Source organism: Cheilinus undulatus, linkage group 16 (genome assembly GCF_018320785.1).
Source record: "Cheilinus undulatus linkage group 16, ASM1832078v1, whole genome shotgun sequence".
Taxonomy (NCBI): Eukaryota; Metazoa; Chordata; class Actinopteri; order Labriformes; family Labridae; genus Cheilinus; species Cheilinus undulatus.
Window position 1 is genome coordinate 28,684,764 of NC_054880.1, and position 26,089 is coordinate 28,710,852.

At 40.1% G+C, this 26,089-nt stretch overlaps 1 protein-coding gene across 5 annotated transcripts in view; it reads right to left on the reverse strand.

Moving 5' to 3' along the window:
- Positions 1 to 26,089, reverse strand: part of ptprua (protein tyrosine phosphatase receptor type Ua) — a 336,553-nt gene that overhangs the window by 107,704 nt on the left and 202,760 nt on the right. For all 5 annotated transcript variants that reach the window (XM_041808358.1, XM_041808356.1, XM_041808357.1 and 2 more), the window contains exons 8-9: positions 12,581 to 12,901; positions 7,359 to 7,468 (exon numbers count right to left, since the gene is read on the reverse strand). In XM_041808358.1, the coding sequence (XP_041664292.1) occupies positions 7,359 to 7,468; positions 12,581 to 12,901 (431 nt within the window). The remainder of the gene's footprint in view (positions 1 to 7,358; positions 7,469 to 12,580; positions 12,902 to 26,089) is intronic.

Consider the following 26,089-nt stretch of genomic DNA (forward strand, 5'->3'; position numbering starts at 1 on the left):
TATGAGCAATTTCTGAAAGCAGTTCCTATCTGCAGTGACGCAGAGGGCCACATCACAGGCTCTCTCCTCCAGCTTCTAAGGCCCCGTTCACACGGAAACGAAAACGCTATACTACCGTTTCGTTTTGGAATCGTTCCAGGAAATATCCGCGTAAACACGGAACCACTGAAACGACTGCAAATGCTGTAGTACATATGCCAAGCCTATATGTGGCGCTGTAACGCTGCCACGGAAATGCACCAGAGTAGAAGAAGAATATCACAGAAAACTAACACAAACTTCCATTTAGTTGCCCTTCTGGTTGTTCTCTGCGTTGGATTTAAGAACATATGGCGTATGCGTTTCGCGGTGGTGGTAAAGGAGTATTAGATGTTTCTGTAAAAGCCACAGCAAGCTCTGTTGCTTCTGCAGCATGAACACAACCGTGTTGTCCACTATTATTGTTTTGGCCTAACTCGCGCAGGCGCCTAAAGGGCGCTACGCTGTGTGTGACGTAATCGTTTCAAAAAAGATGCGGATAGCCGTCCACACGGAGACGAAACGGTATTCGTTTACAGATTTATGCACTCTGTGACCCGGTTTCAAAAAGTAACTTTTACAGTCACCCGAAACGCCGTTTCCATGTGAATAAAATGCAAGTGGAAGAAACAAATCGAAAATGGAATAAAACATGGATAAAAAGAGATTCAATATTGGAGTTACTTGTGTGGATTTAATCTTTAAATGCCCCGGAAAGTCACCCATGGTCCAGGCTAGCTATAAAAGCTACTGTATGGCTACAAAGGTATGGATAGCATATAAGAACGGCAAAACAGAGGGCTCACATGACCACTCTGACAACACTCACTCCAGTGGATGACAGAAGTATCATTCCTGACATTAAGCAACTATGCATTTTCTACGTCTTTTAAATAAAAGCTGCAGTTTACCACTGAGGTCTGAAACAATACTTGGAGGTAGGAGATAGCTTCAAAAGCTTTTTCTTTTTTGTTTAACCCTGCTATATATTAAACTATATGCAGGAGTGCATGTACAAAATTACCCACTGATGTACAGTGATCCCAGATTAATGTGGCAATAGGTACACTTTTTTAGGAATTTATGTTTTTTTTTTGTTGTTTTCTCTGTGCAAGTAACCCAGTCAAGGTTGACAATTAAGGGATCAGATTCCCTATAGAAAATTTTCAATCTTATGCTTTTATTTTGAAATTTTAACTGTGTCAAGCTTTGAGTACCTAACTTCCTATTGGGACAAAAAAGTGACTTAATTTTGAACAAAAATTCGGAAATTTTGGTAGATATTGACACTAACTTAATCATCGAAAAGGGACTTGGTACAGATTTAAAAAACAGATAAAAGGAGCAAAAGGAAAATATTAAAAGGGGAAAATTTTAAATTACAACATGTGGATTACTTTTGACTTCTCCACGGAGCTGTTCGTGAGTTTTTCAAGTAAAATGGTACAATCGTAGGAGAGGTGGTGTCCTTGGTTTAGATCACTGTAAAAATAGGAAGACACTACAGTGAGTCACATCCAGCTGGTGCCAAGCTACGATAGCTTATAAAACACAACATAACATGATTTTAATTCTATTTTAAAAACTGGATCTTTAATTTCTCACTTTAATCTTTTCCTGATTAACGGACCAACACTGACAGCCCTAACTCTAACATACAGTGTCTACTTTGGGTGGAATTCATGAAGACATTTTTCTGTGTTTAAAACCTTTAAAAGGTTAAGGATAGCAGATATTAGTCAGACGTTTCTGAAAATATTACATAGTTCTCTGTCTTGAGTGGCATTCCCGTGCAAGAAATATAGAAATGATGACCCAAGATGGCTTTTTATGGCACTGAAAAGCTTTTACAGCTGTTCCTGCATGAAATATTAGAGTGTAGACCAATTCTAAGGTAAAGAATTCAAATAATTATGGTACAAATTGTATTGACTGCACAGCCAACAGAAGCTGAGCCATTTTCTCCAGGCTTACATCATCTGACCGACTGACCAACATCCACATAACTCCAGTGAAAAGGCACTGAGGCCCATTAAGAGCAATATAGTTCAGTCACTTAGATTTGTGGCTTTAACCTTGGCCTGTGTTCAAATGAGGTCTTTAACTATATAATACCATTCTTTAGTCAGTGCTGTAAGAGCCTGTCGACTGTCTGTAATATGCTTTACACAGCCTATAGCTCATTTTTCACACCACCTGGAAGATTGAATTTAGATGGCATTTTATTTAAAGGCTCTCTCATGAGAAACGCCTCTCAATTAATCTTGAGACGACTGCAAAACGATGTCAACTCCCGGCGCAGATCTAATAAATCTCCTGCTGTGGTTAGCCACTGATAATCAGACTCGGGATGATTCAGTGTCATATTCTCGCTCTACATCTCTGTTAGCCTTATTTAACATGGATTTCTGGATTAGTTAACAGAGCAAAACCGAAAAAAACGTAATGATTACAGAGCATAACAAGAAGAAAAAAAGACCAGATCCTATTGTTAGGAATGTGGGAAGCAAATAAGCAGAGAATCAACCTTGGACAGGCAGAGCAACATGCTGCTTGGACTCTTTATTCCTATGTAAACTTGTAAGGTTGCAACACTGTGACCCAGCTGCTCTGCCCTGCACTGCTTCAGAAACAGACCCAGTGGGCAGGGGCATGCTCTGTCACAGGGTGTAAGACCGTGGCGTGGAAAGAAGACTGCAGACATGGACCCTGTGAGAACTGTGGGTTAGAAATACACAAGACCAGAGTTGTAATGGTATGTATATTAGTAACAAAAATGTCATGGTTTAGAGCATGTACTCATTTGAAAAATACATCTGAGTAGAGGCAAAAGGCAACCACCCATGGCAGTATCCTAGTTGTAGGAATGGAGAAGAAGCAGATGCAACTACATAAGATGATGGTAGCAAGATGACACAGCAGAGAAAGAAGACCCACTTGCTTCTTTACATCAATGCGAGTGGAAACTTTCAGTATGCAGTAGGGCTGTGTTTTGGCAAGAATCTGTCCATACGATATAGTAATATAAGCTTGTCAACACTAATAGTGTGAGTGTGTAATTATGGTTGCATGAGTGGAGACCAGCAGTAGCTTCAACAGGCATCCACTCTTTTCACGTTAGCCGTTAGCTATAATGCTATCACTATGATGTCTAGTTCTCAGAATTTGTTGTGTTGTCTGAGTATTTCACTCATGACATGACATATCTTGCAAACGACTTGACTCTTGTCTAAGTTTGCAACGTCTTTAATGTTTTGGAAGGCAAAATAAGTCCACATATCTGCTTTGAATGCAGCAGAAGCTGCTGTCATTTTGCCGGAGAGATACAAGTGACCAGCTCGCTCAGACAAGAAGGCCCAACGCAATCTCTTTGTCGAAAGAGAGGAGAAGAGGGAAGAGTCAAAAGGTTGAAGTCTGCTGAATGTGTTTCCATACTTTCTAACACCCCAAGTATACAGCGTGGTTCTTCTTTGGAAACGTGTTGCTAATCAACACCAGACAGCTTCACCCACCAGGGCAAAGTAAAAGAAAGCAAATGTCAACCAACTTATCCAAGCTGTTTTAAAGGCCTCAGGATGTGGAGTCAGGAGGATTTACCTTAGAAAATATATTGCATATGCAGTCATTGAGGACCTGTTCTTCAAGTATCTATCACAAGTGCTCAAAACTTCACAACATACGTCCCATCTTGTGTACACATTAGTTAGTCTATAGTCGTTAACTAACATATCCAAGCCATGAGTGAGTAAGGGTTGTTAGCAGAACCCACTGTTTACTTAATACAGACTGATGTTGTGTAACACTTAAAGCAATATCTCACAGTGATTACTCACTTCATCAACTAATAATGACTCATAATTAAACATTAAAAGGTGCATTATAATCTTATAGACTCAAAAGCTAATCATACATGCTACATTGCCTCAATAGGTCTATATTTGGTTTAGTCCTATATTTGAATGCCTCTCTACACCAGTGATAACCTGGGCCAGAGGCATAAAGGTGTAGGTTGTCCATTTGTCTGTATGTACATACATCTGGGCCATTATTGAAAACAAAGTATCTTAAGAATGCTTTGAGGGATTTCCTTCAAACTTAGCATTGATGTCAAGTCCGCCTGGAGTCCGCCTAAGGTAATTGACCCTCACGGTCATTCCTTGTGAATTTCATATCTCAGGAACACTTGAAGGAGTTTTCTTTCAACTTTGAAGTGACAAAAGGCTTCACACCTTGCTTGGGACATTTACAGGAGGGCTTTGACAGTCGATGTCTATCAAGCACAAATGGCTAATATATACATTTTTGAAAAATACAGTGCCTTTGATAAATATTCACCCCCTTGGATGTTTTACCATTTCACTGAGTGGATAAATCAATCATGGTAAATACAATTTGGCTTTTTGTTTTTTTTTTTGTTTGTTTGTTTGTTTGTTTTTGTTACAAAAACCTCTTCAATGTCAAAGTGAAAACGCATTTCTACAAGGTCATTTTAATTAAACAAAAATATCTCATGTAAGTAAGCTGCTGCATCAATATTCACCCCCTTCAAAGTCACTAAGTTAATTCAACAGAGTTTCACCCCCACATTTCGTTAAATGGGGATCAGCTGAGTGTAGTGAACGTGTCTCAAGTGACTGTAGTATGAAGACACCTGTGTCTGGAAGGTCCAGTCACTGGTTAGTCAGTATTCCTGGCTACCATTACACTATGAACACAAAAGAACACTCCAAGCAATTCAGAGAAAAGGTTATTGAAAAGTACAAGTCTGGGGATGGATACAAAAAAAAAATTAAAGGCACTGAACCTCCCCCAGAGTTCAGTTAAATCCATTAAAAAGAAAAGGAAGGAATATGGCACATGTGCAAATCTGCCCGGATAAGGCAACTACTGTATATCATTATTTACCTCAGTGTTAAGCACTGTGGTGGCTGCATCATGCTGTGGGGCTGCTTCTCAGCAGCCAGCCCTGGAAAGCTTGAAGAGGTAGAGGGTAAAATGATTGTGTTCAGTCTGCAAAAAAACTACGGCCTGGTGGAAGAATTATTTTCCAGCAAAACAAAGACCCAAATTATAGAGGGAAAGTTAATTGTTTAAAGATAAGAAGGTAAGTGTTCTGGGGTGGCCGACTCAAAGCCCAGACCTCAATCCAAAGATGCCCTATTCCCATGCAACCTGACAGAACTTGAGCAGTTTTGCAAAGAGGAATGGAGTAAAATTGGTGTGTCCATTCGTGCAAGCCTGATTGAGACCTATCCACACAGACTCTGTGTGATTATTGCAGACAAAGATGCATTTACTAAATACTGACTCTAAGGGGGCAAATATTTATGCAGTCACTTATTTCACACTACATGTTTTGGTTTACTTTACATTACTTTGTACAAATCTGTTTTCACTTTCAGGTATATTTACCATGATTGATTTAGAAAATCATAAAGGGTAAAACATCCAAAACGGTGAAAACTTTTCACAGGCACTGCATATATCTTGGATGTTTTGTTGCATTTTTCCAGTTAAACTGAAAACATAACAAACTGTAAAATCAAAGCCAAGGTATTGTTTAAACTGTGACCTCAGTGAACCATTACACTGGACTGATCTCACAGCTTTGTGCAAATAATCCATAAAGTTTATCCAGGTTTAAAGGGGAGCAGCCACAGGTATAACCAGGTACTGGCTAATGTTGATTCTCAAACCCTGATAATAGTTTCTGCCCTAGAAATGCAGTGCTGCATATTTAGAGCAGAAATAATTTGGAGGTTAGGGGCAAGGCCGCCTCATCTGTATGCTGAGCAAGGTTACAGCTCCGCTCAGTCTCCTTGGTTCCCTCAGCTCTGAGCTTGTGTTTGTGAAAGAAAACTAGTTTCTCTCCTATCAGGCGACCATGTGTTCATCTATTGTGGGTCTTCACATTAGCTTGCAGAGTAAAAAATCCAGAGCGAGTACTACAAAGGTCTACGGGTTGATTTAAGGCCATCAATAATTAATTAGAAACATTTAAATGTGCCCCCTTGTGGAGGCATCTCTTAGGCAAATAAGTAATTAGAGCAGTTGTCCCCCATGTAATTACAGCCTGAAGTCTGGGCCCTAGCTTCATTACCATATGAACATGTACAGTAAATCCCATGAACTGTGAAAAGTGGGTCCTCCCCACTCCACTGGCTCAGACTCATGTGTTCTACCAGCGTTAAGGCGAGAAACAGAAAAACAAGCCAGGGGGGAAATCACGCTCAGGGAGTCTTTAAAGAGAGCAGAGGAGACTTTGCCTTCATTTGAGTCATTATTCAGAAAGAGAGGGAGGATAAAATAGATATCAGCAAGAGGAAAATAACATCCTACACCTGCAGAGGATTAGTGTGATGTGAAAGAAGCCATACCTCCGCTGACTGTAGTGTTCATCTGGAAGCTATTTTTGATTTAGTCTTAGGCCTAGTCCACACATAGGATGTTATTCTTTAAAAAACAGTTTTCCCTCTGTTGCTTTCAAAAATACTTCCATCTGTAAAAGCTAAGTTTTCACAAACATTTGTGTCCACATGAGAGTGAAAAAGCACACTCTTGCATGGGCAAAGAGCACACTATGTCAACAGCAGTCTGTGAAGGAAAAGAAGCTCACTCAGCCATGTCCTTGACATGTGAACATTTTTACATTGTCCCTCTACAATGACCTCTCCATGGCTGAAGTTGACTTAACTGGTTCTCATCTGAGACCACCAATGCTGATGGTGGATTTTGTGTCTTCAGAGTGTTGAAAGAAGCAGCAGTGAACTCCATAGTCCATTCAGGTGTCTCTGTTTATCAACATAGTAGGAAAGCAACTGTGTGTGCATGTGGCAAGGTGTAAACAGTCTGGTTAGCAAAGTTAACCTTAGCACAAGTTTAGCTACCCACCACTGCCATGTACACGAAAAGTCACACACCAGTGCAATCAAAATGACCCCACAAGCCCTAAACTCTGTTTTTCTTGTCTTCAATTCTGTAGACATAGTTTTTTAAAAGTTTTTTATTCATGTGTGCATATTGACATTCAGTGTTCCCCATACACCTCAGTTAATGTACCAAAAGATTCGGCTGCTGTTCAATTTCACCAAAAGTTTCAAGTTAATGCATTGTTCAACTGTTAAGCTAATTGTTTTCCAACGCCTTAGCAAAAACGCATGCACACCAATCAGTAGCTATAGCAGAGAACTAATGTTGTTACTTATTGGAAACTTACAGCAGTTGTACGTGAATACCCAATCTTTAATATTAGCTGTGACTGTGAACCACACGTTTTCATTGATGAAATGAACACCAGCAAACTTTGGATTATCTTTTGCTTACCTAACAAGATGTCTTACCTCATACTGCGTGATGAGACCGTTGGGTTCCACAGGTTCCTCCCACTTAAGAAAGATCATATCATCCAGCGGGGTGAAGGTCAGGGACTCTGGAGCGATGCCGCCAGGAACTGCAGCAACACAGAAAAACAGCCTACTCTGAAACAAACACTCGGTTTGGGTCTCAAGTTAATGGACTCTTGGGCAGACACACCAGGGGGGTAAAAACACCGTTGACAGAGCAAAAAAAAGGCACAAAGCCAGGAAGGAAAGGAGGAGGACAAAAGAAAATCAGGATCACAGAGATAGAGCAGGGGGGTGATGAGAGGAAACGGTGGACTGGCTTGCTCCCAGCCCTCTGGATGAATTGAGATTCTGGCTTCTACTGTCTGATAACAGAGCACCACGTCTTGGAGGATGACAGCAGATTTTTCTTCTTTAGCACCTCACATACAGAAAACAGCAGACTAATCCAACCTGTGAGTATCTCTGTGCAAATTGTGGCTTAACTCAATGCATCTCTTTAAAGGTGGACTCCTTTTAAGGTGCATGGAGTTCTGGATGGTTTAAGAAGCAGTAAGGATAAATGACCATTATCCCCCTGGCATACAAATTTATTGTTAATGCAAAATAAGGATCTGCAAAAACAAATAACAAAGATCTACATTAATCATAATAAATATATGTTATTAAAGCTAAACAAGCAATGCTTTCCTACCCAACATGGGCACATTTTTACCACTATTCTGACCATTTGTTGTTTCTCTGCTTGACCCACCAAGACAGACTCTTTGCCTGAGCCATGTCTTTATAGTACTTCACAGGGAAACACTTGTTGTCAAACACTGCATTATTTCACTAGCAGTGCCACATTTTAGCAGCTTTTCTCCCTCATTAAAACAAAACTCTACATTTAAAGAAAGATGGTACATAATTGGTAAATAAGCTACTTTGAGTGTATTTTTTTAATTACTTTTTAATTCAAGACATGACCAGTGGAGCTAGACAGTGCATTTTTTGATTCGTTCAGTTGTGCACTCGGGGAAGTTCCCTGAAGTAAATACACCCTACAATGTCTTAAGGGGTCTTTGAGTCCCTTCAAGCCCAACCTGGCTTTTCCCTGAGGGAAGTGACAGGGATCCTAACCAGATCACAGGTTTCAGGCCACAGATGACAGCAGGCTGGTCTTGGGCATGGGCAGTAAAATCTATCCTTGACTATGTTTTCAAACCCTACATCAACCTGGATGAAAATTAGCGGCATGTATTTAGTATCATTGTCTGCTCTTGCGTCTTTTTAATGCTATTCTGGTGCTCTACAATGAACTAGCTGTCACCTCTGATTTATTAAAAGGTACCCAGGAGGCCTCAGAAGCAGGAGCTGAGGGCTGCACAGCACAGTGAAGGAAAATCCTGCTGTACCCATCAATCCTGACAGCTAAATCTGCTTCGACCAGGCTGCAGAGACACGGTGTGAGCAAAGCACTACACCAAGGTTTGATTGTTGAGCCCAATAGGAAGCAGACGAGAGGAACTGTCACCAGCTGCGGCTCAATTACTGTAGATGTGAGGGGGATGGCGGCTCTTCCTGTGACATGAGGATTGAGGACTGTCGGACTGACAGGGTACCATTCAGCGGCTCAAAAGGAACACTTTTCATCAGCACTGACATTCAGAATTTGCAGCAGAGCACTAAAAATATAATAGGGAACTCTTATTGGCACACTTTTTCTTCCACTATCTTACTGATAAAAACAAAAGAATACAATTTTAATATTTCTACATGATGTATGTTATTACAATTATGTCAAATCTCTCCTGCCTTGAAGACAGCAATTCTTAAATAGACATAATTTCTAGTGCTGTCTGTTTTCTTTTTCAAATCTCTTTTCTGCCTTTAGATTTAATCTGTTTTCTTTTAATGTTCTTTCCTACATTAAAATAAATTATGGCTGTTTCATATCATCCCTGTCACTCTCTCTTAGTCACTCCACTGGGTCAAGAAAATCCTTAAATACCATTCAATTACACAGAAAATACTGCTTATTCCACACAACAATAAGTGTGTGACATTCTCTGGGAATTTGCATTAGAGAGTGCCTAATCTGCTGATGTACACAGGAAAATATTAATTCAAAGATAAGCAAAATCATTTTACCATTTTGCTACCGGCCGTGGCCCAGGCTGATTAATGTTCCACCGGCCGCCATTTAAAAGGCTGATCTTCCATTTAGTTACGCTGATCCAGCTTATTTTGTAAGTCAATATTTGTGTGTTTTTTTTGCTGCTACTAGATGACTAGAGGCATGTGCACAATAATTATCTGGGCATGACGGGGCATGCACAGAAAAATAGAAATTCAAGAATTTCTGAAGCAGGAGCTGATAGAATGTGACAATAAGCATGTGCTTACAGAGAAATATGACCCTGTTTCCTCTCATGATGTGGCATTAGAGATGCACTCTTGTTTGTCTAGATAAACAAGCTGGCCACTTTATTAGGTATAGCTTTTCAACTGATTATTTGTGCAAATATCCAGTCATCAAATCACATGGCAGCAACCAATGCATTCAGGCATGTAGACATGGTCATGATGATGTGATGAAGTTCAAACAGAGCATCAGAATGAGGAAGAAAGGTGATTTTATTTAGTGTGCTATAGCTATTGGTGGTCTGAATACTTCACAAACTGCCTATTCACTGAGAATTTTCACACACAACGATCTCAGACAGCTAAAAGGATATTTCTGTGTCGTTTAAAATCAAACATGTCTTTTTTGACCGTTAACTTGCTATGTCTTTCTACTTTTCTACCAGTAGCAAGCTCCCCTTTATCTGTGGTTAAAGTATTTACTTTTGATTCACCAGAAGTTTCTTATTTTCCTTGAAAATAAAAGCAGGTTTTTATCACCTCAAGGGGCAAATTACCTCTGTTTTAAGTCAGAACAAATAACAAATTTAACTAGGTTAACAGTTTGTTGAAAAGACTTCTTAGATAAATTCTAACATTTAAATGAGCTACAATATATGGACAAAAGTATTTGGCCACACCTGTCAATTATTGAATTCAGTCGTCAATCAGAAGTGCAATGTTAATGCGTCTGCATACCAAGACATTTTGGACAATGCAATGCTTCCAACTTTGTGTTAACATTTTAGGGAAGGCTCTTTTTTATCACAGTCTGATTGTGCCTCAATGCACAAAGCAAGGACATTAAAGACATGGTTTAATCAGTTTGGTGAGGAAGAACTTGACTGGCCCACACAGAGCCCTGTCCTCAACCCCATCAAGCACCTTTGGGATGAATGTGAACAGACACTACAAGCCAGACCTTCTCATCTAACATCAGTCCCTGACCTCATAAATGCTCCACAGTATGAATGGGCATAAATTCCCAAAGAAACAACTAAACTGGAACTCCTACAGTCATTGTGTACATGCACTCCTGCATATTTTTTTTAAAGAATAACAGTGTTAAATATTGTAATTGACAGAGTGAGCTTTTAAAGCTGTCTCCTTCCTTTAAGTCACGACCACACTGGTGTGCCAGAACTACCTACTTTTGAAAAATCAATCTAAAAGTCAACATCACAAAATACCAGATGGAGAAAACGTACAAGACATAAATAAATGTAGTTACTTTGTTTATAGTTGACCCAGGTGGAAGTACAATTACTGGCCAATAAATCTACTCAGGTGAAAGTAAAATGAGATAATTTTAGATCTTTTTGCTCCATGTACTGAGTACTGAATAGCTTCTGGGGAGTTGCACAGTAAAATTCAATCTTTCATTATTGGCAATGACAATTCGAGAATATGGATCTCCAACCAGGCTTTTCAGGTAAAGTCACACCTTTCTATAAAGTGAAATGCAATAGTTGTTTAGGATGTAATGTATATTCAGTCTCTTACTATGTGCTACTGGCCTTTATACTGAAAGTCAAACAAATGTGCAGTGTTCTGTCATGACAGAAAGCTAGAACCTCCTCGTTTTGGCTTTTAGGTTTTCTTTTTTTCAGTAACTGTGTGTGTAATGAAGAATAATACTTACCCCCAAAAGAATTATTGATCTAAAAATGTACTCAAAACAGTAAAAGTACACAAAAACTGCCACTCAATTACAATAGATTGAGTAAATGCAAAAAGTTATTTACCACCCCTGCAAAAGTATCTCTTTGCATTCATTTGAAAATCTGTAAATCTAGAAACTGTGAAGAGTTGCTTCATATAATAAAAATAGACATAGACATTTTTTCATATGCAAAACAGTTGAATTTTCAACTTTTATTCATCCTAACATTGCTCCTGCAGCCTTGACCCTCTGGCTGGCACATCCACAGCAGACTAAAGAGCAACAGTGATGGGTGAAAAAATACAGCTGCCCTGGAGGGTTTCAACAAGCTCCTACTCTGAGACAGAACAGACTAAATTACATGCCGACTAAGATGCCACAAAATGCAGTCAGATGTAAGACTTTTCTGGTATATTTGGAAGACAACAACACATATGATTTATTTTGGGGCATACTAAATCTTTTCTCTGCCATGCTAAATAGCACGGGTGACTATGTTTGAAAAGCAGCCTGTGACGGAGCCAGTCAGTCTTTGTGCACTGTGCTTAGCCTACAGGCAGTTTTCTAGTGTTTGCATCCTGTTTGTCCTCATCTCTGCCTGTTGATTCCTGACTCTTTTACTAACCTTGTAAATGGATTTGGATGTCTGTTGCCTGACATTTTCAGTTTGTATCAAAATCTGTCAGTTAAAGTGCCTCGATCAGGAACAGCACAAAGAGCAGTGAGATCAGAAGGGAAACCTGAACCTAAAACAACAAATATGAAAAGTTATTGGTTTGAGTCATAAAGAAAGCTAAAATTAGTGAGCAGCCACTGCCAAATGCCATCATAGATAGGAAATGAATGGAGGCCCTGAGCAGATACACTCCCAAAAATTCTGTTTTACTCTGTTTCCCCATGGTAACAAGTAGGTTTAACTTTTCCCTCAAGATCAAACTTCATCTATCTTATCTTCTGATATCAACACTTTTATTCTCATGATTAAAACTTGATTTTTATTTTTTTGTGGTTAGATTTTTTGCTAAACTTCAGTTGTGATCAAAACTAGTAAAAACCAACTGTTTTCAGGATTTAACCCCCCCCCATATTTCCCTCTGCGCTGTCTCTCTTCAGCTGTCCTATCCAAATAAAGGCATGAAGCACAAAAAAAACACTCTTAAAGTGCACTCACTGTCCTCCTCGGTCTGGAAGGTGACCTCCCTGCTCTCCTTCTTGCCTTCTGGGTTGGAGAGCGCCAGTCGGACATGGACCGAGCGGAAAGGCGGGAGGTCTCTCAGGGTGAAGTGAGACGTGTTTCGATCCACAGATAGGCACTCTCTGACGGTGGCGTTGTTCCCTCCGCTGCCGCCTGTAGGCATGGAGTAGCGGTAGCACAGGGACAGGGAGTAGGTGTGACAGCGGGTCAGGTTGTAGCCCAGGGGCTCCCACTGGAGGGCCAGCTGCCGGGGTTGGATCTCTGTAGCAGTCAGACCCCGCAAGGCACGCATGGGCTCTGTGAAAGAGACAGCATAGGTCAAAGAAATAAAAAGCAAAATGAAAACTTGAATTTATATTTTCCCCCTCAAAATGAACTGCATCAAGTATTGGACAAAGTCTGAGCGCCATGACTCATAGGTTAGTGAAGATGTCTTTTGAAGCTAATCTGTGGACATCTAAACCAACTTCGGAAAAACCTAGAAACAGAAAGAGGTTGAGTCGAGGCGAGCCAAATTACAAACATTTATAACCACCTAAGACCCTGCATGCACATATGAGGACATTACATCTTGGCTTTTTTACAACATAGGAATGCTTTCTGCTATTAGAATTTTTTAGTAACTGTCTGGAATGTACATTGAAATTTAAGTAATTTGCTTGGAAAGTTTAGATAATCTGCTATGAGATTTTCAGGAATGTTTATGGAAATTGTAAGGAATTTGTATATTTTGGGGCAATTGCCTAGAAATTTAAAAGTATTTTCATGGACAATTTGGGTATATGTTTGTATAATTTGCAGAGATTCATTGGAACTTTTGGAGGATCATATTCATATGAATTTGGAAAATTTGTTTGGATGTTTGGGGGAATGTGGATATTTTCAGGCATTTCCTTGAAAATTTAGGAAAATTATTTGCATTTTTTAGGGAATTTGCTTTGAAATTTCTAGTTTTTTTCATGGATAATTGGGACATCCATCTGTAAATTTGTGATTTGTGGGATCTTTGGGAATGTATTTGACATTTTTCTGGAATTTGAGCAGAAATTTTTAAGGAGTATTGGCTTTGAAATTATGGGAAATTTTCTTAAAAATTCCCAGGAATTTACATGAAATTTTATTTGTTTTTAATTGATATGTTTGGCTTTCATAAGAAAGTTTCACTGAAACTTTTGGGGAATATTTTAATTGATTTTGGGATACTTTTTCATAGGATACATTAAAATATTTTTAGCAATTTTTACAGATATTTGAGGTAATTTTATTGAAATCTGAGGGAATTATGTGGATTTTGGAAAGGAAAATTTGCAGACATTCCTGTTCAAAGACAAGGCTGAGCTTCTAAACATATCAGGTCCAACAAATCCTAAATAAGTAGGAGGCAATAAATAAATAATATGTCCCAATTGTGCACAAGGTATGGAATATACTTGCTGCTTGATTCTTTGCTCTGCTGCGTCATAAGGGGATGCATCTACTGTTAATGAGTTTTTATTATGACCTCTGTTCTGGTGTGTGTTACAGTTGCAATGAAAAAGCAAAAATTAGGAAAAGAATATGGATGAAACATGGCTGAGATAAAGGTGTAGTGGTTGTGAGCTTTACAAGTATGTTGGTTGGTGATGCAACCCAGTCTGCTCAGTCACATTGCTTATAAAAAGCATCCAGGAGGCTGCAACATTACAGGACACAGTAAAACGATGTTAATAACATCACACTTTTGAGGATTATTTGGACAAAAAGATGGTGGTGACAAGCCTCTTTTCAGATCACATCCCCATGATCTTTGGAAGGACAAATCTGGCCAAACATTAGGGTTAAAATCATCAACGGTCAATCAGACTGGCAGTGTGTTTTCCTGCTTGCAGCTGCCGCACGTGTCCACTCTGGCACACACCATCCCAGCTTTCCAACCAGGAGCTCAATAAACTTCCCTACCATTGACCTCATTCAGTTTATAGTGGGTCTGAATCAGCACTGGACTGGGAAGAAAATTTGGCCCTGGCATCTTTTGCCAACTGGCTATTTACCCTGGTGGGACAAGATTAAACTACACTGTTTCTTCATGCCCTTAGTAAGTCTTGTAGATCAATACTCTAAACTACTGCAATGCTGAGTGGTAAATGACATGGGCAAATGAAATTATGTGTAGTGTCCCTTTCACAAACTCTCTTGTTGTCAAAGGTGAACATAGTGGAATAAATTTAAATAAAAAAAAAAAAAAGTGAGATTAAATCATATCGGCCCCAAAGTGCACTGGCCCACCAGGAAAATGCCCTGTATACCAAATTGCCGGTCCAGCCCTGCTCTGAATGTGCTGAAGATTTTTCTGCCTCTTTTGTTTGTTTTCAATCCTATTAATAATTTATTTTAAATGTTTATTGTTGTTTTAAACACATTTTTAGCCCTATGGATTCTATTTTTAACCATTTATTTCTGTCTCTTAAATACACCGCAAGAAAGCTGATGAGTAACAATTAGTTTCCTTCTGTGTATGTAAATTCCCAGTAAATTCCCAATAAAGTGAATCTTGAATCCATGATAGTAACTATTCAAAATAAAAGCATTCTGCAACTAGAAGAGCACTCAGAGAGCGCAGACCTCTGCCATCAGCCCTATCTCCTAATAGTGAAGAATCCTTTAAAAACATTCCTGGATTCAGACCGTGATCCGAATGACTCCCAAAATCTAATTCGCCGAATTCTCCCTCCCCGGTGGGGTGGAGACACAGTGAGGCAAAGCATTCGCTACGTGTGGACTGTCATGGCGAAAGCACCCATGGTCTCACTGGATGACTGAAAGTCATGGCAGAGGGTGAATATTCCTCTGTTCCTACCAGCATTGAGAGTTTTCTTGCTACAATTTGCTGTCTTTCTCTCTTTTACGCTCCGACTCGTCTCCTCGACCGGGCGTGTGTCTTTCAAGCTCTATAAACTCCAAAACTTTGAATAAGTTACTCATGTCCGTCACCTCCTGGTGTAAAGTGGTAACAGCGCAGACCTCTGCCATTAGCCCTATCTCCAAATAGTACAGAATCTTTTAATAAATTCCTGGATCCAGATGGTAATCCAGATCAGTCCCAAAATCTAATCAGTTCTTCCTTATGCCATTTGTGACATTTCCTGAAAATTTCATCAAAATACGTCCATGACTTTTTGAGTTATGTTGCTAACAAACAAACAAACTAACAAACCCACCCAATCACATAACTTCTTGGCGGAGGTAAAAATGAAGGGAGTTTCTCCAAATAAAAGCTAAACTGGAATTTTACCTTAAAAAGCACAAATCAGACAATTTATTAAGAGACACTAAGCATTCCAAACAAAACTTGTTTGTACTTTAAAAATCAGCACTTCAACATGGAGTGTGTTTGAAGGCTTTCAACACTGGAGGTTCCTGCTTGGTTCCTGTGAGACACTGGCTCCTAACCTTGGGTCTTGGGCCCAAAATTTGGCCTAATATCATCCAGTGTGTAGCCAGTGTAATATAAATTTATCATCTTTATGTGAAAGAGGAGAGTGAGCATAGGGATTTTAAGAGACTCAAAAGTATCTTACGATAGAACTTCTGTTTTGAGAAAAGCCTGTTGTGGCAGTTTGGACTTGTAATTAAGACATCTCAGAGAAATCCTGAGAGCAGACCTTGAACATCCAGGAGGAACTGCATATCCAATCCTGTCCCCCATGATGGGATCTCTTCAAACAATGTGGCTGGGTAGACAGGTGTCTAGCTACTTGTCTTTTACTAGATGTTGATACAAAAGTAGACAATCGATGAATACATAGATAGAAAACAATGTTTGGTTTATGTCTTGTTAGACAGAAGTACATGATGCTCTCCGCTGCAGCAGAGTTTGGGGATTTTTGCTGACAAGATAAGTGTATTTTTCACCTAAAAATCTTCCTCAGTACAGAATGAAAGAGAAACTCTGATGGGGGAAAGGAGACAGCAACAGTTGCAGCTGACTTTACAAGCTTACACTCTGGGGTTATAGAGAGGTGAACCAATGGAAAAAACTACATAAAGCTGCCTAAAGTTATAGAAAACACAACCTTTAATATTCCCTTCTCTCTGAACATGAGTGAGGTTTAAAAGGAGAGTCGTGCACGGCCTTGGCAGACAATCAATGGTAAATGGTGGAAGCCTAATTAGCGCTGTCATGTGTGAAAGCTGTGGTTGCTGATCTGCATGTCCCTGTCATGCCAAATGTCCAGTTTCAGGCACAGAGGGAGTTATTTCTGTCCCTCAGTATAGCCGGGATCTTCAAGTGTACTGCTGAGACATCAGATTAACCAAGAGGACAGCAATGCCTTCAGCAAGCTATAGACGAGCAGTGGAGAGCTGAAGAAGTCTGGAGGGCCGGACAGAGGAGGTGACAGCTACAGACGTCTGCTGCCTCCCTAAACACAGATCAGACAATGCTGTGTAAAAAAAAAAAAAAAAAGAAAAAAAAAAAAGAAACAATGTCATGAAGGAGACGTCGGCTCTGAGGGGATAGAAAGCAGACGTGGAGAGAAATGTCCTCGCTGATTTGAAAGACGTTTGGAAAAGAATGAATAAAAGGCTTTGTTAAGTCGTATCCTGAAATAAGATACAAGCTAAAACTTCTCCTTGCCTTAGTTTCTCTCAATCATGCAGCAATCTCAAAACCCATCAGCTATCAGTCAGCAATGATTTAGCTCCTGGGGCTACTTGCCAATATACCAGGGCTGCTGCTGCTGCTGCCTTAGGATATCTTTATAACTCAGGACCAATACCAGGGAAGAGACAGCATCTTCCACTATCCAAGTCCAAGGATCAGCTTCAAAAGAAATAAGGAGGTGTGAGAAGAGAGAGACGTTTACAACTACTACACTCTAATAGCTGCAGACTTTCTAAGGGTGTATGCTTCTTTGGCACAACTGTTTCATACTGGGCCTTAACATGATTGTCACTTCTCATATCTCCCCTGCTGTTCAGCTTTAACATAGCATTAGGCAGTAAACTGCTCTAAGCTGCTCTAAACCCATTTTGATTAGTTTTGCCCTTTAGACCAGTTCTTGCCACTTTTCGCCCCTTTTTTTCCACTTTTTTGAGTTTATTTATTTATTTATTTATTTATTTATTTTACAACTTCATCCAGTCATTTTTGCGTCTCTTGATTATTTATTATGTATTCTTTTGCCTCTTTTACCCATTTTTTTATAATGTTTTTCCAGTTTTTGCCACTCTTTAACTGATTTTCCGTCCATTTTTGAAAAACTTTTGCCACTCATCAAATCATGGATTTGTTGTTGCCCCTTTTAATGGGTTTTTGACATTTATTTGCACTCTTTTACCTCTTTACACTACTTAATTAGGCCATTTCAGCAATATTTTTGCCCTTTAATCTATTTACTTATTTTACCATTTTGGTCACTTTTTAGTGCTCAATTTTGCTATATTTGCAATATTTTTTCCACCAAACCCCTTTTAAAATCTTTTCACTACTCTATCTGGCCATTTTTGCAACATTTTTGCCAACTGTAACTGATTTTTGCCCCTTTCTGCAACACTTTACCACTCAGACCATTTTTGATTCTGTTTGCTGGTTTTCGTCTTTTTTAACCTGCCTTTTTTTGCCCATTTTAGCCACTCCTTTTCAGTTCTGATAAGGCTGTAAGTGCCTGCCAGGTATAACAAAGCGGGGCATTAAATACATCATTAGCCCGCGGAAGCCTGTTTATTCCACCAGGCTGAAAGGCTGATTATCAAGAGCTATAAATTTAATGATTTTCTTGTTAATCTCCTCACCTTTTGGTCATTGCTGCTGTATTTTTTAGCTTTGTCGAATGGCTTAAGTAGAGGCTGTTGATGAGTTTTCTCTGGCACAAAGTTTTGTTATCCTTTATCTTAAAAAAGTCCTTTTAGTCCTCAGGGTGATGTTTTTTTTTAGATGCAAAATTAAAGTGGTGGTGTTCAAGGCGTGTTTTCCTCCTCACATCACGTACTTTACAAGCGATGCAAACAGCTTATTTGCTGTCAAACTTATCCCTCACAGCCAACATGTTAAGTTTGTTGTTGGCGCACATCTGGCATCATTGCCTGCGCTTGATTATGATGTCACATTATCGGCCGTACAGATTGGCGTAAATTTCATTATCGGTCAATACCGATACACTGCCAATAATATTGTGCATCCCTACATTTTACTTATTTACTAATACTGTGTGACTGTGGTCATCACAGTCAGGCTCTTCGCAATCCGTCAGGTTCTTCACAATAAAAGTTCGTAAACATAGACATTAGCATTAACATAGGCTATAAATATGTAATAAATATGTAAATATGAGCACATTGGACATCAGCAAAAATCTGTCATCTATTTGTTATGGGTTATGGGTATCGAAATCTTGGTCAACTGACTGAGGTCCAGTTGTCCCCTCCATTATGACTTTTGATTTTTTGGGGGGGTCAGGGGTGGTGGTGGGAGGATTCAAAGCATTCTCTACAATGTAAAATTTTAGACAAACGGTGGTAATACTGTATACCACTGGTTTAATTGTATTGAGACTTGGATACCGTCAAGCCCCATTATATGTCAACAGGTTCCTCCAGACTCCTTTGCTCTCCAGGCAGAAAATGTTTGCCTGAAACATGATTGGATAATTCCTACCAGCACTCCAAACAGAAACTAAAACATTTCTGTCTCATGAAATCCGACCGTCTTCTCCAGATGTTTCACTCACATGCAGATTCGTGTTCACAGATAAAATTTGAAGTGAAAACCTGCAGTTAAAGGAACTCAAGAGTTACTTTTCTGATGTTACTTTATTCAAAATATCAGCTCACTAAAGCAGTCTGAACCAGCTTAAACCAGGTCTGCCATCAGCGGCCCGGTGGCTGAATGCGCAATTTCTGCTCCAGACACCATTACTCATCATTACAGCAGCACCACAGCAGACTCCATCCTGTCCTTTCCACCCGCCAGTCGTCCACCAGTTCTGCCTCAAACTGACATTCAGCTTGATTAGCCTAATCAGAGGGATTAGCCAGAGGCAGAGGCAGTGAAGAAGGGACAGGGAGGCCGCACAACACATGAGCACACACAAAAAAGATGAATGAGGGAGAGCCCCTTTGGGTTTGCACATTTCATCTCATCCTTCTCATCTTTAACAGCTGCCTCAGTGAGCTGCCACTAAGGCCTGTCCCCCCTGCCAGGAGCCAGGCTGGAATTATGATGGAGTACCAGTGCACACCCTGGTACTACCAATGAAACCACAGGGGCTTCAGACTCATGACATGCATACACTAAAGGATTCTTTGTAGCTATCTTCATTCTGAATTTAACCTTGGTTAATGAAATTGTTCACCAGCATTATGATGCTTTAATCAGATAACCATCTCTGTAGAGGTGTGGGAAGTATGAAGGGCCACCATAGCCCATAATTTCTACATAGTCTGGCTGTGCAGTGGTCCATCTACACCATGCACCCTGGAGCCAATCGCAGCCATTCAATCTCTGTATAGGTTGTTTTCAGAAGATGTCACATAACCCACCAAACTCCAGATGGGGGGCGGGAAGTGATTTCTGCATCAAGAAGAGCTACAAAAATGCTATGTTTCTGTGCTGTGAATGGCTGTGCCTCAAAATGGGTTTTAAAAAAAGAGAGCTACTTTCTACTCCCAAAGTTAGAGCATGCAAAGTTGAAAAGTTTAACAAGCTCACAGCAAAATGGCAGCAGACATGGATCAAAAGCCTCCGTCTAAAGTTGGCATCAGTGACAGCACCACTCGTGTGTATGTAGAGATCACTTTGTAAAAGATAAGACTGCCAAAATTTAGCTACTTAAAATTACATATCTGGTGAAGAGTGGAAATATTTAAAAAATTAATCACAATATCACTCAGTAGATTAGAGTTTGTTTAATGCTAGTGCTGCATCCATCTATGTAAAATTAGAGTTGAAATAGTAATATACAACAGTGATTCTCCAGGAAACACACTCACCCAAGCAAAAACAAGATGTAATCATTCAATGCTGCTTTCAGTCTGAGGTCAATGACTCCGTCACACATGAAATAGTTGTAAGTCTCCAGACTCTTGTATGCCATTATCTGGCTAGCCATGTAGGTGGAGGTCAGCAGGAATAAGTAACTTGTGATACTGATCACCTCCACTCCAGGCAAATCAGTAAACCCATGCAGGGAGGCATAATGTTATCCACAATATCAGTTAGGGCAGATGATTATTGGTTGTTTGTACGAGTAAACTGTGAGGTTTAGACAGGACCAGCAGACCTGCATCAGCAAAGTGTTCTTTGTGTTATCCTCATTCCTTAAATTCTAGAGTATATATTTTTACAGGACTGAAATTTTTGGGACTGACATATACTATATTGCCAAAAGTAATCGCTCACCCATCCAAATAATTTAAATCAGGTGTTCAAATCACTTCCATGGCCACAGGTGTATGAAATCAAGCACCTAGGCATGCAGACTGTTTCTACAAACATTTGTGAACAAGTGTAAAGTTTGGTGGAGGGGAGATTATGGCGTGGAGTTGTTTTTCAGGAGCTGGGCTTGGCCCCTAGTTCCAGTGAAAGGAACTTTGAATGCTTCAGCATACCAAGAGATTTTGGACAATTCCATGCTTTCAACTTTGTGGGAACATTTTGGGGATGGCCCCTTCCTGTTCCAACATGACTGTGCACCAGTGCACAAAGTAAGTTCCGTAAAGACATGGATGAGAGAGTGTGGTGTGGATGAACTTGACTGGCCTGCACAGAGTCCTGACCTCAACCCGAAAGAACACCTGTGGGATGAATTAGAGCAGAGACTGAGAGCCAGGCCTTCTTGTCCAACATGAGTGTGTGACCTCACAAATTCGCTTCTGGTGTCTCTGGAATGGTCAAAAATTCCCACAAAAACACTCCTAAACCTTGTGGAAAGCCTTCCCTGAAGAGTTGAAGTTATTATAGCTGCAAAGGGTGGACCCACATCATATTAAACCATACAGATTAAGAATGGGTTGTTACTTAAGTTCATATGTGAGTCAAGGCAGGTTAGCGAATACTTTTGGCAATATAGTGTATTTGTATGTTGGTATCAGCTAAAATAAATGTTTGAAAATTGGCATATTAGATAAGATATGACATTAGATATAGATAAGATTTCAGATTAGATATGAGCAAAAATCCAATTCATCTAGTTTCTACATTGCTGTCATTGAACCAGGCAGGGTATGACCTGGACTGGTTACCAGTCAATCACAGGGCTGACATGAAGAGGCAACCAACCACTCACAATCACAACAGAGTCTCATTTAACTTGATAAGAATGTCTTTGGACTGTGGAAGGAAGCCAGAGTCAGGTCAGGTCAGGTATTGGAGCATTTGCTTCTTCCTCACTCCACCGCCTCAACCTTGGCCCTGTGCTTCTCTGGCCTTCTGATGGCCATATTCCAGGCCTGCACCAGGCTCATGCTCCATCTCTCAGGGTATCCTCCCAGATGACCCCTCAAGGACAGACGTAGTCGACCCTAAGGCCAGGAAGCCAGACTACCCAGAGAGAACTCTGGGTAAATGCAAAATTTCCTTGTGGTAAATGCACAAGGAGAACATGCAAAATCCACCAGGATTCACACCATGAATGTTCTTGCTGTGTGGCAGCAGCATGAACTCCTGTGCAGCAAAATCCAGTATTCTGCATCCCTCAATATAAGGGAAAAATCACTTTTCTGTAGAGTGTACAAATCTGAAAAAAGTGTATAAAGCGTACAAAGCTGAGTGCAGGCTCCTCCAGAGCTTTAGTGACCTCATTTTCCTCTTTTCCAAATAATTCCCAACTAGTATTTTCACTTCCTGTCCCAGGCTATATCTGATTGATCCAAGATCCTGGATCAAACAAATCAGTAAGTCAAACATGGGGAAGCAAAGAGCATACAGTCAACTTTAAAATGAAACACCAGGAACAGACTACCAGTCATTTACCCAAACACTACATCGAAGTCACATGAAAACAGGAAGTGAATAAACAACAAATGAACCTGCTGTTCACTGTTGGTCGCAATGAAACTATGGCAAGGAGGGACGCCTTCACTGATGGATTATGTGGAACAGATGCAACCAATATAAAGAAAACTGCATAGTGTTCAAGGTTTTCTGTGTAATGCAAATGATATCGATGCCAATTCGACTAGCATCATCCAAACATTTCTCCCTCATTAGGTCATTTGATTTGATTGTATTTAATTCATATTAGAGATGCCTAAACAGAGCAGAAATCTGTCATTATCTGGCAACTTTTAATTAAAGTATTTGATCAATAGTTGAGATTAATGTTTGAAGTCACCAAACTTATCACCTGTGGCTAATGATCTGATGTCTCTGGCTGGAAGAAGCACTGTGTGTGATGTGTAGTGTAATCTATATCTGAACTGCCAGCCAACAAGAAGCAAACATGACTGTTGGCTTGAAAGTACCTCAGTCAACATGTCTGTCACTGCTGCTAGCAGAATCACATAGGCTTATTAAATTGCCAAACAGGTGCAACATTTATCCAGGATTTCATAATACTTATTATATTTCAATGTGTTTCCAGCAATGTAGACATGGCTTTTCCCTATTGTATAGTGGAATACCAGTCATCATGTCCATGTCACTTTTTTTAGCCACACAAAAAGCATGGGCACGGCAGAAAAAAACCCAATGTGCACATCATTCATTTAGCAACTGAAGCGTGGCTCGGTGCGACTGGCCACCCTCGACAATGGCCCCCTTGGGATTGCAATCCTCCGCACCAGTAAGTATGAAATGTCACACTTTACAACTGTCCAAAAAGAGGAGTCAGTGTGCTAAAAGAAATGGCTTTCTGTGACATATTAGGAAGACAAATTCATCCAGAGTTTTGTGTCACAGGGCCTCTGCTGTCTGCTGCTCTCTCCTCGGGGGATAAAAAACTTCAGATGTGAGCTATGGGAGTTGACAGGAGGTGGGCGAGCGGGAGACGCTGACGAGAGCGGATCAAAGAGTGTGGCAGGTGACAGGGGTGTCATGCTGTCTACTTGACAGAGTGGCGGGGTGCCTCTTTCAACCCGATGAACAACACGGCGGCTAAAACACGGATGAGTGGTGGCGAGAGGACCGTCTCATCTGGGAGCATGACACAAGAGCCTCGACAAGCTCTACAACTAAACTTTATGCTGCAGCAGACAACAGGGAGAGTGACATCTACCCTCCAGCTCTGCAGGACAAGGGCATAGGGCTTTACAGCACAAGTTCACACACCAGCTTTCAGCTAAAAAAAAAAAAAGCCAGGTACCCCATCTCTGTTCTTTTGATATAAAGGCTGAGGTGACCAAGCTATAAGGTGACATAAAACAACGATCCTAGTCTATTGTCAAACATCAGGCATGGTTGAACTGACGTCAACAGTGCCTATCCTGACTGACCAATAGGAACTCACATGATGGTTTTTATGCTAACCTCGCTAGTTTTCTTAGCTTTATCCCATTTAAACTTCAACTTCAATTTGAAGGACAGCCAGCCTTTGTTGTCCCCTACTTGACACATGGTGATGAGTCTGTCTGTTTTCTTATATAGGTCATTTTTGGAAGTCCGTCTTTTTAACCGACTTTAACAGACAGTAACGTTGACAGACACATCTTTATGAACTGCTAAAAAGGCACACAGTGGGTAGAAAGCTCTTTCTTTGTTTTCAATATCTCTTGTGTAGCTTTTGCAGTTCCATGTGTCATGTCAGTGATAGGAATAGTAGTCTTGGTGTAGCTGGAGTCATGATAAGGTAGGTAGAAGGGGGAGGTAGAGCATCAGCCTAATCTGGCAGGGGTGAGTGCTAGCCCCAGTCAGGGCATCCTAGCTCAGCTCCTCCCACCCTCTTACTAAGCCTGGGTTTGTTGAAGGTGGTAATGCTGTTTGGCCATGTGGTAAGGTAGGTAAGACAGCGAATGTCTCCATGCTGGCATGGTAGGAGGGGTCATGGCTCTGGGATGCTGGAGATTACTGTTCAACCCTCTGAAGATGTTGTGGGATTAGTTGGGCGCAACACAGAGGAAGGGGGCATCCCACTTGACAACCCTGGTTAAGTTTTGGCTTCTTGCCCACCTGTTGTCATGGTTGACAGGTTTAGGGACTTTGATGTGGTTTGAAATCATTTAAAACAGTGGTTCTCAATTGGTGGGTCAGAGCCCAAAAGTGGTTGCAGAAATTCTTTCAGACATTTTTCCCTAAATAAACTTGACTGAATGAAAAAAGTCAAAAACTTTGTTCTGATTTAAGGAGCAGATGGTGGGTCCTGAGTCTCAAGTTGAAAACCACAGATTTAGAGTGAGTGAAGCAAAAAAATAGTGTTAAGGTATCAAAAATCTGACAACCTTGCCTACATGTAGCTTGGAATAACTTATAGTCAAAAGTAGGGATAACCCTAAATAGTCAGATATTCAATATCTTCCTCAGAGCCCCATTGAACCACCAATCTCTCAATCAAACCTTTATTTATGAAACAAGGATCGTTCTATTCCAGCTAAAAAAGGCTGTTAAATTTCTATTTTTACAAAGATTTGCATGTTTTTTTTTTTTCTAATAGATCATGACTCATAGCCTAGCATGAATATTAGCTTACGGGTTAATGTGTTTAGTGCATTAATGAAAATAATTCAGGCACTTTTAATCCATCTCCTTTGTGTGTGCATAAATTATTCACCAGGATAATCTTAATTCAAGATGGACTATTCCATTTAGCATAGCCATTGGAGTAGCAGCATCTCAGCTGGCCTTTAAACCTCTTTATTTTATTTTCAAACAGCTTAAAATGCTAGAAAAAGGATTCACAAGTGTGGGAGCTAAAAGAACATATCAAGGATGATTGCAAAAAAAGATAAAATGCAAACTGTGTCAACAGATAGTGTCATACTACTCAACAAGTAGTACAGTGGCCTTCCACTGAACAGCTACTGTAGGTTATGAACATCAGTAAGCTATGAGCCTTCTGTATTATAAACAGGGATGTGTAATATGGTGATAAGGTCAGCAGGATGCAAATTAAAGAGTGAGAAAATGGATGGAACAAGTCTCATCATAGAATGAATCGTTATTCCAAGTCTACAACACACAGTTTATTTACCTGGTTTATCTTTTGTGTCAAAAATGAGAATATGGATCGAGAGCAAGCGGTGAAATCTAACCAATCAAATTCCAATGGAAACCCTTAGATAGACAAAGCCCTAATCACAAGAGGTAGTTCTGTATTTTTATATTCAACTGACAAATCAAATGATCAACTCTTTGTTCTACATAAAACTTTCCCTCTATCTCTATAGAAATCCCACAACCCCTTTCACTCTAAGTACGACTATAAACAAAGCAGAACTCGGCTCCTTATATAAATATGTGTTTTCATTAGAGCTAAGCCTTGGATAAATGGAAAGCATCAAATAACTTCCCAGCTGCAGTGAAAACAAACACTCCATTTGTTCTCTGTAGCTGCGGGCACAATACAAGATGTTAAG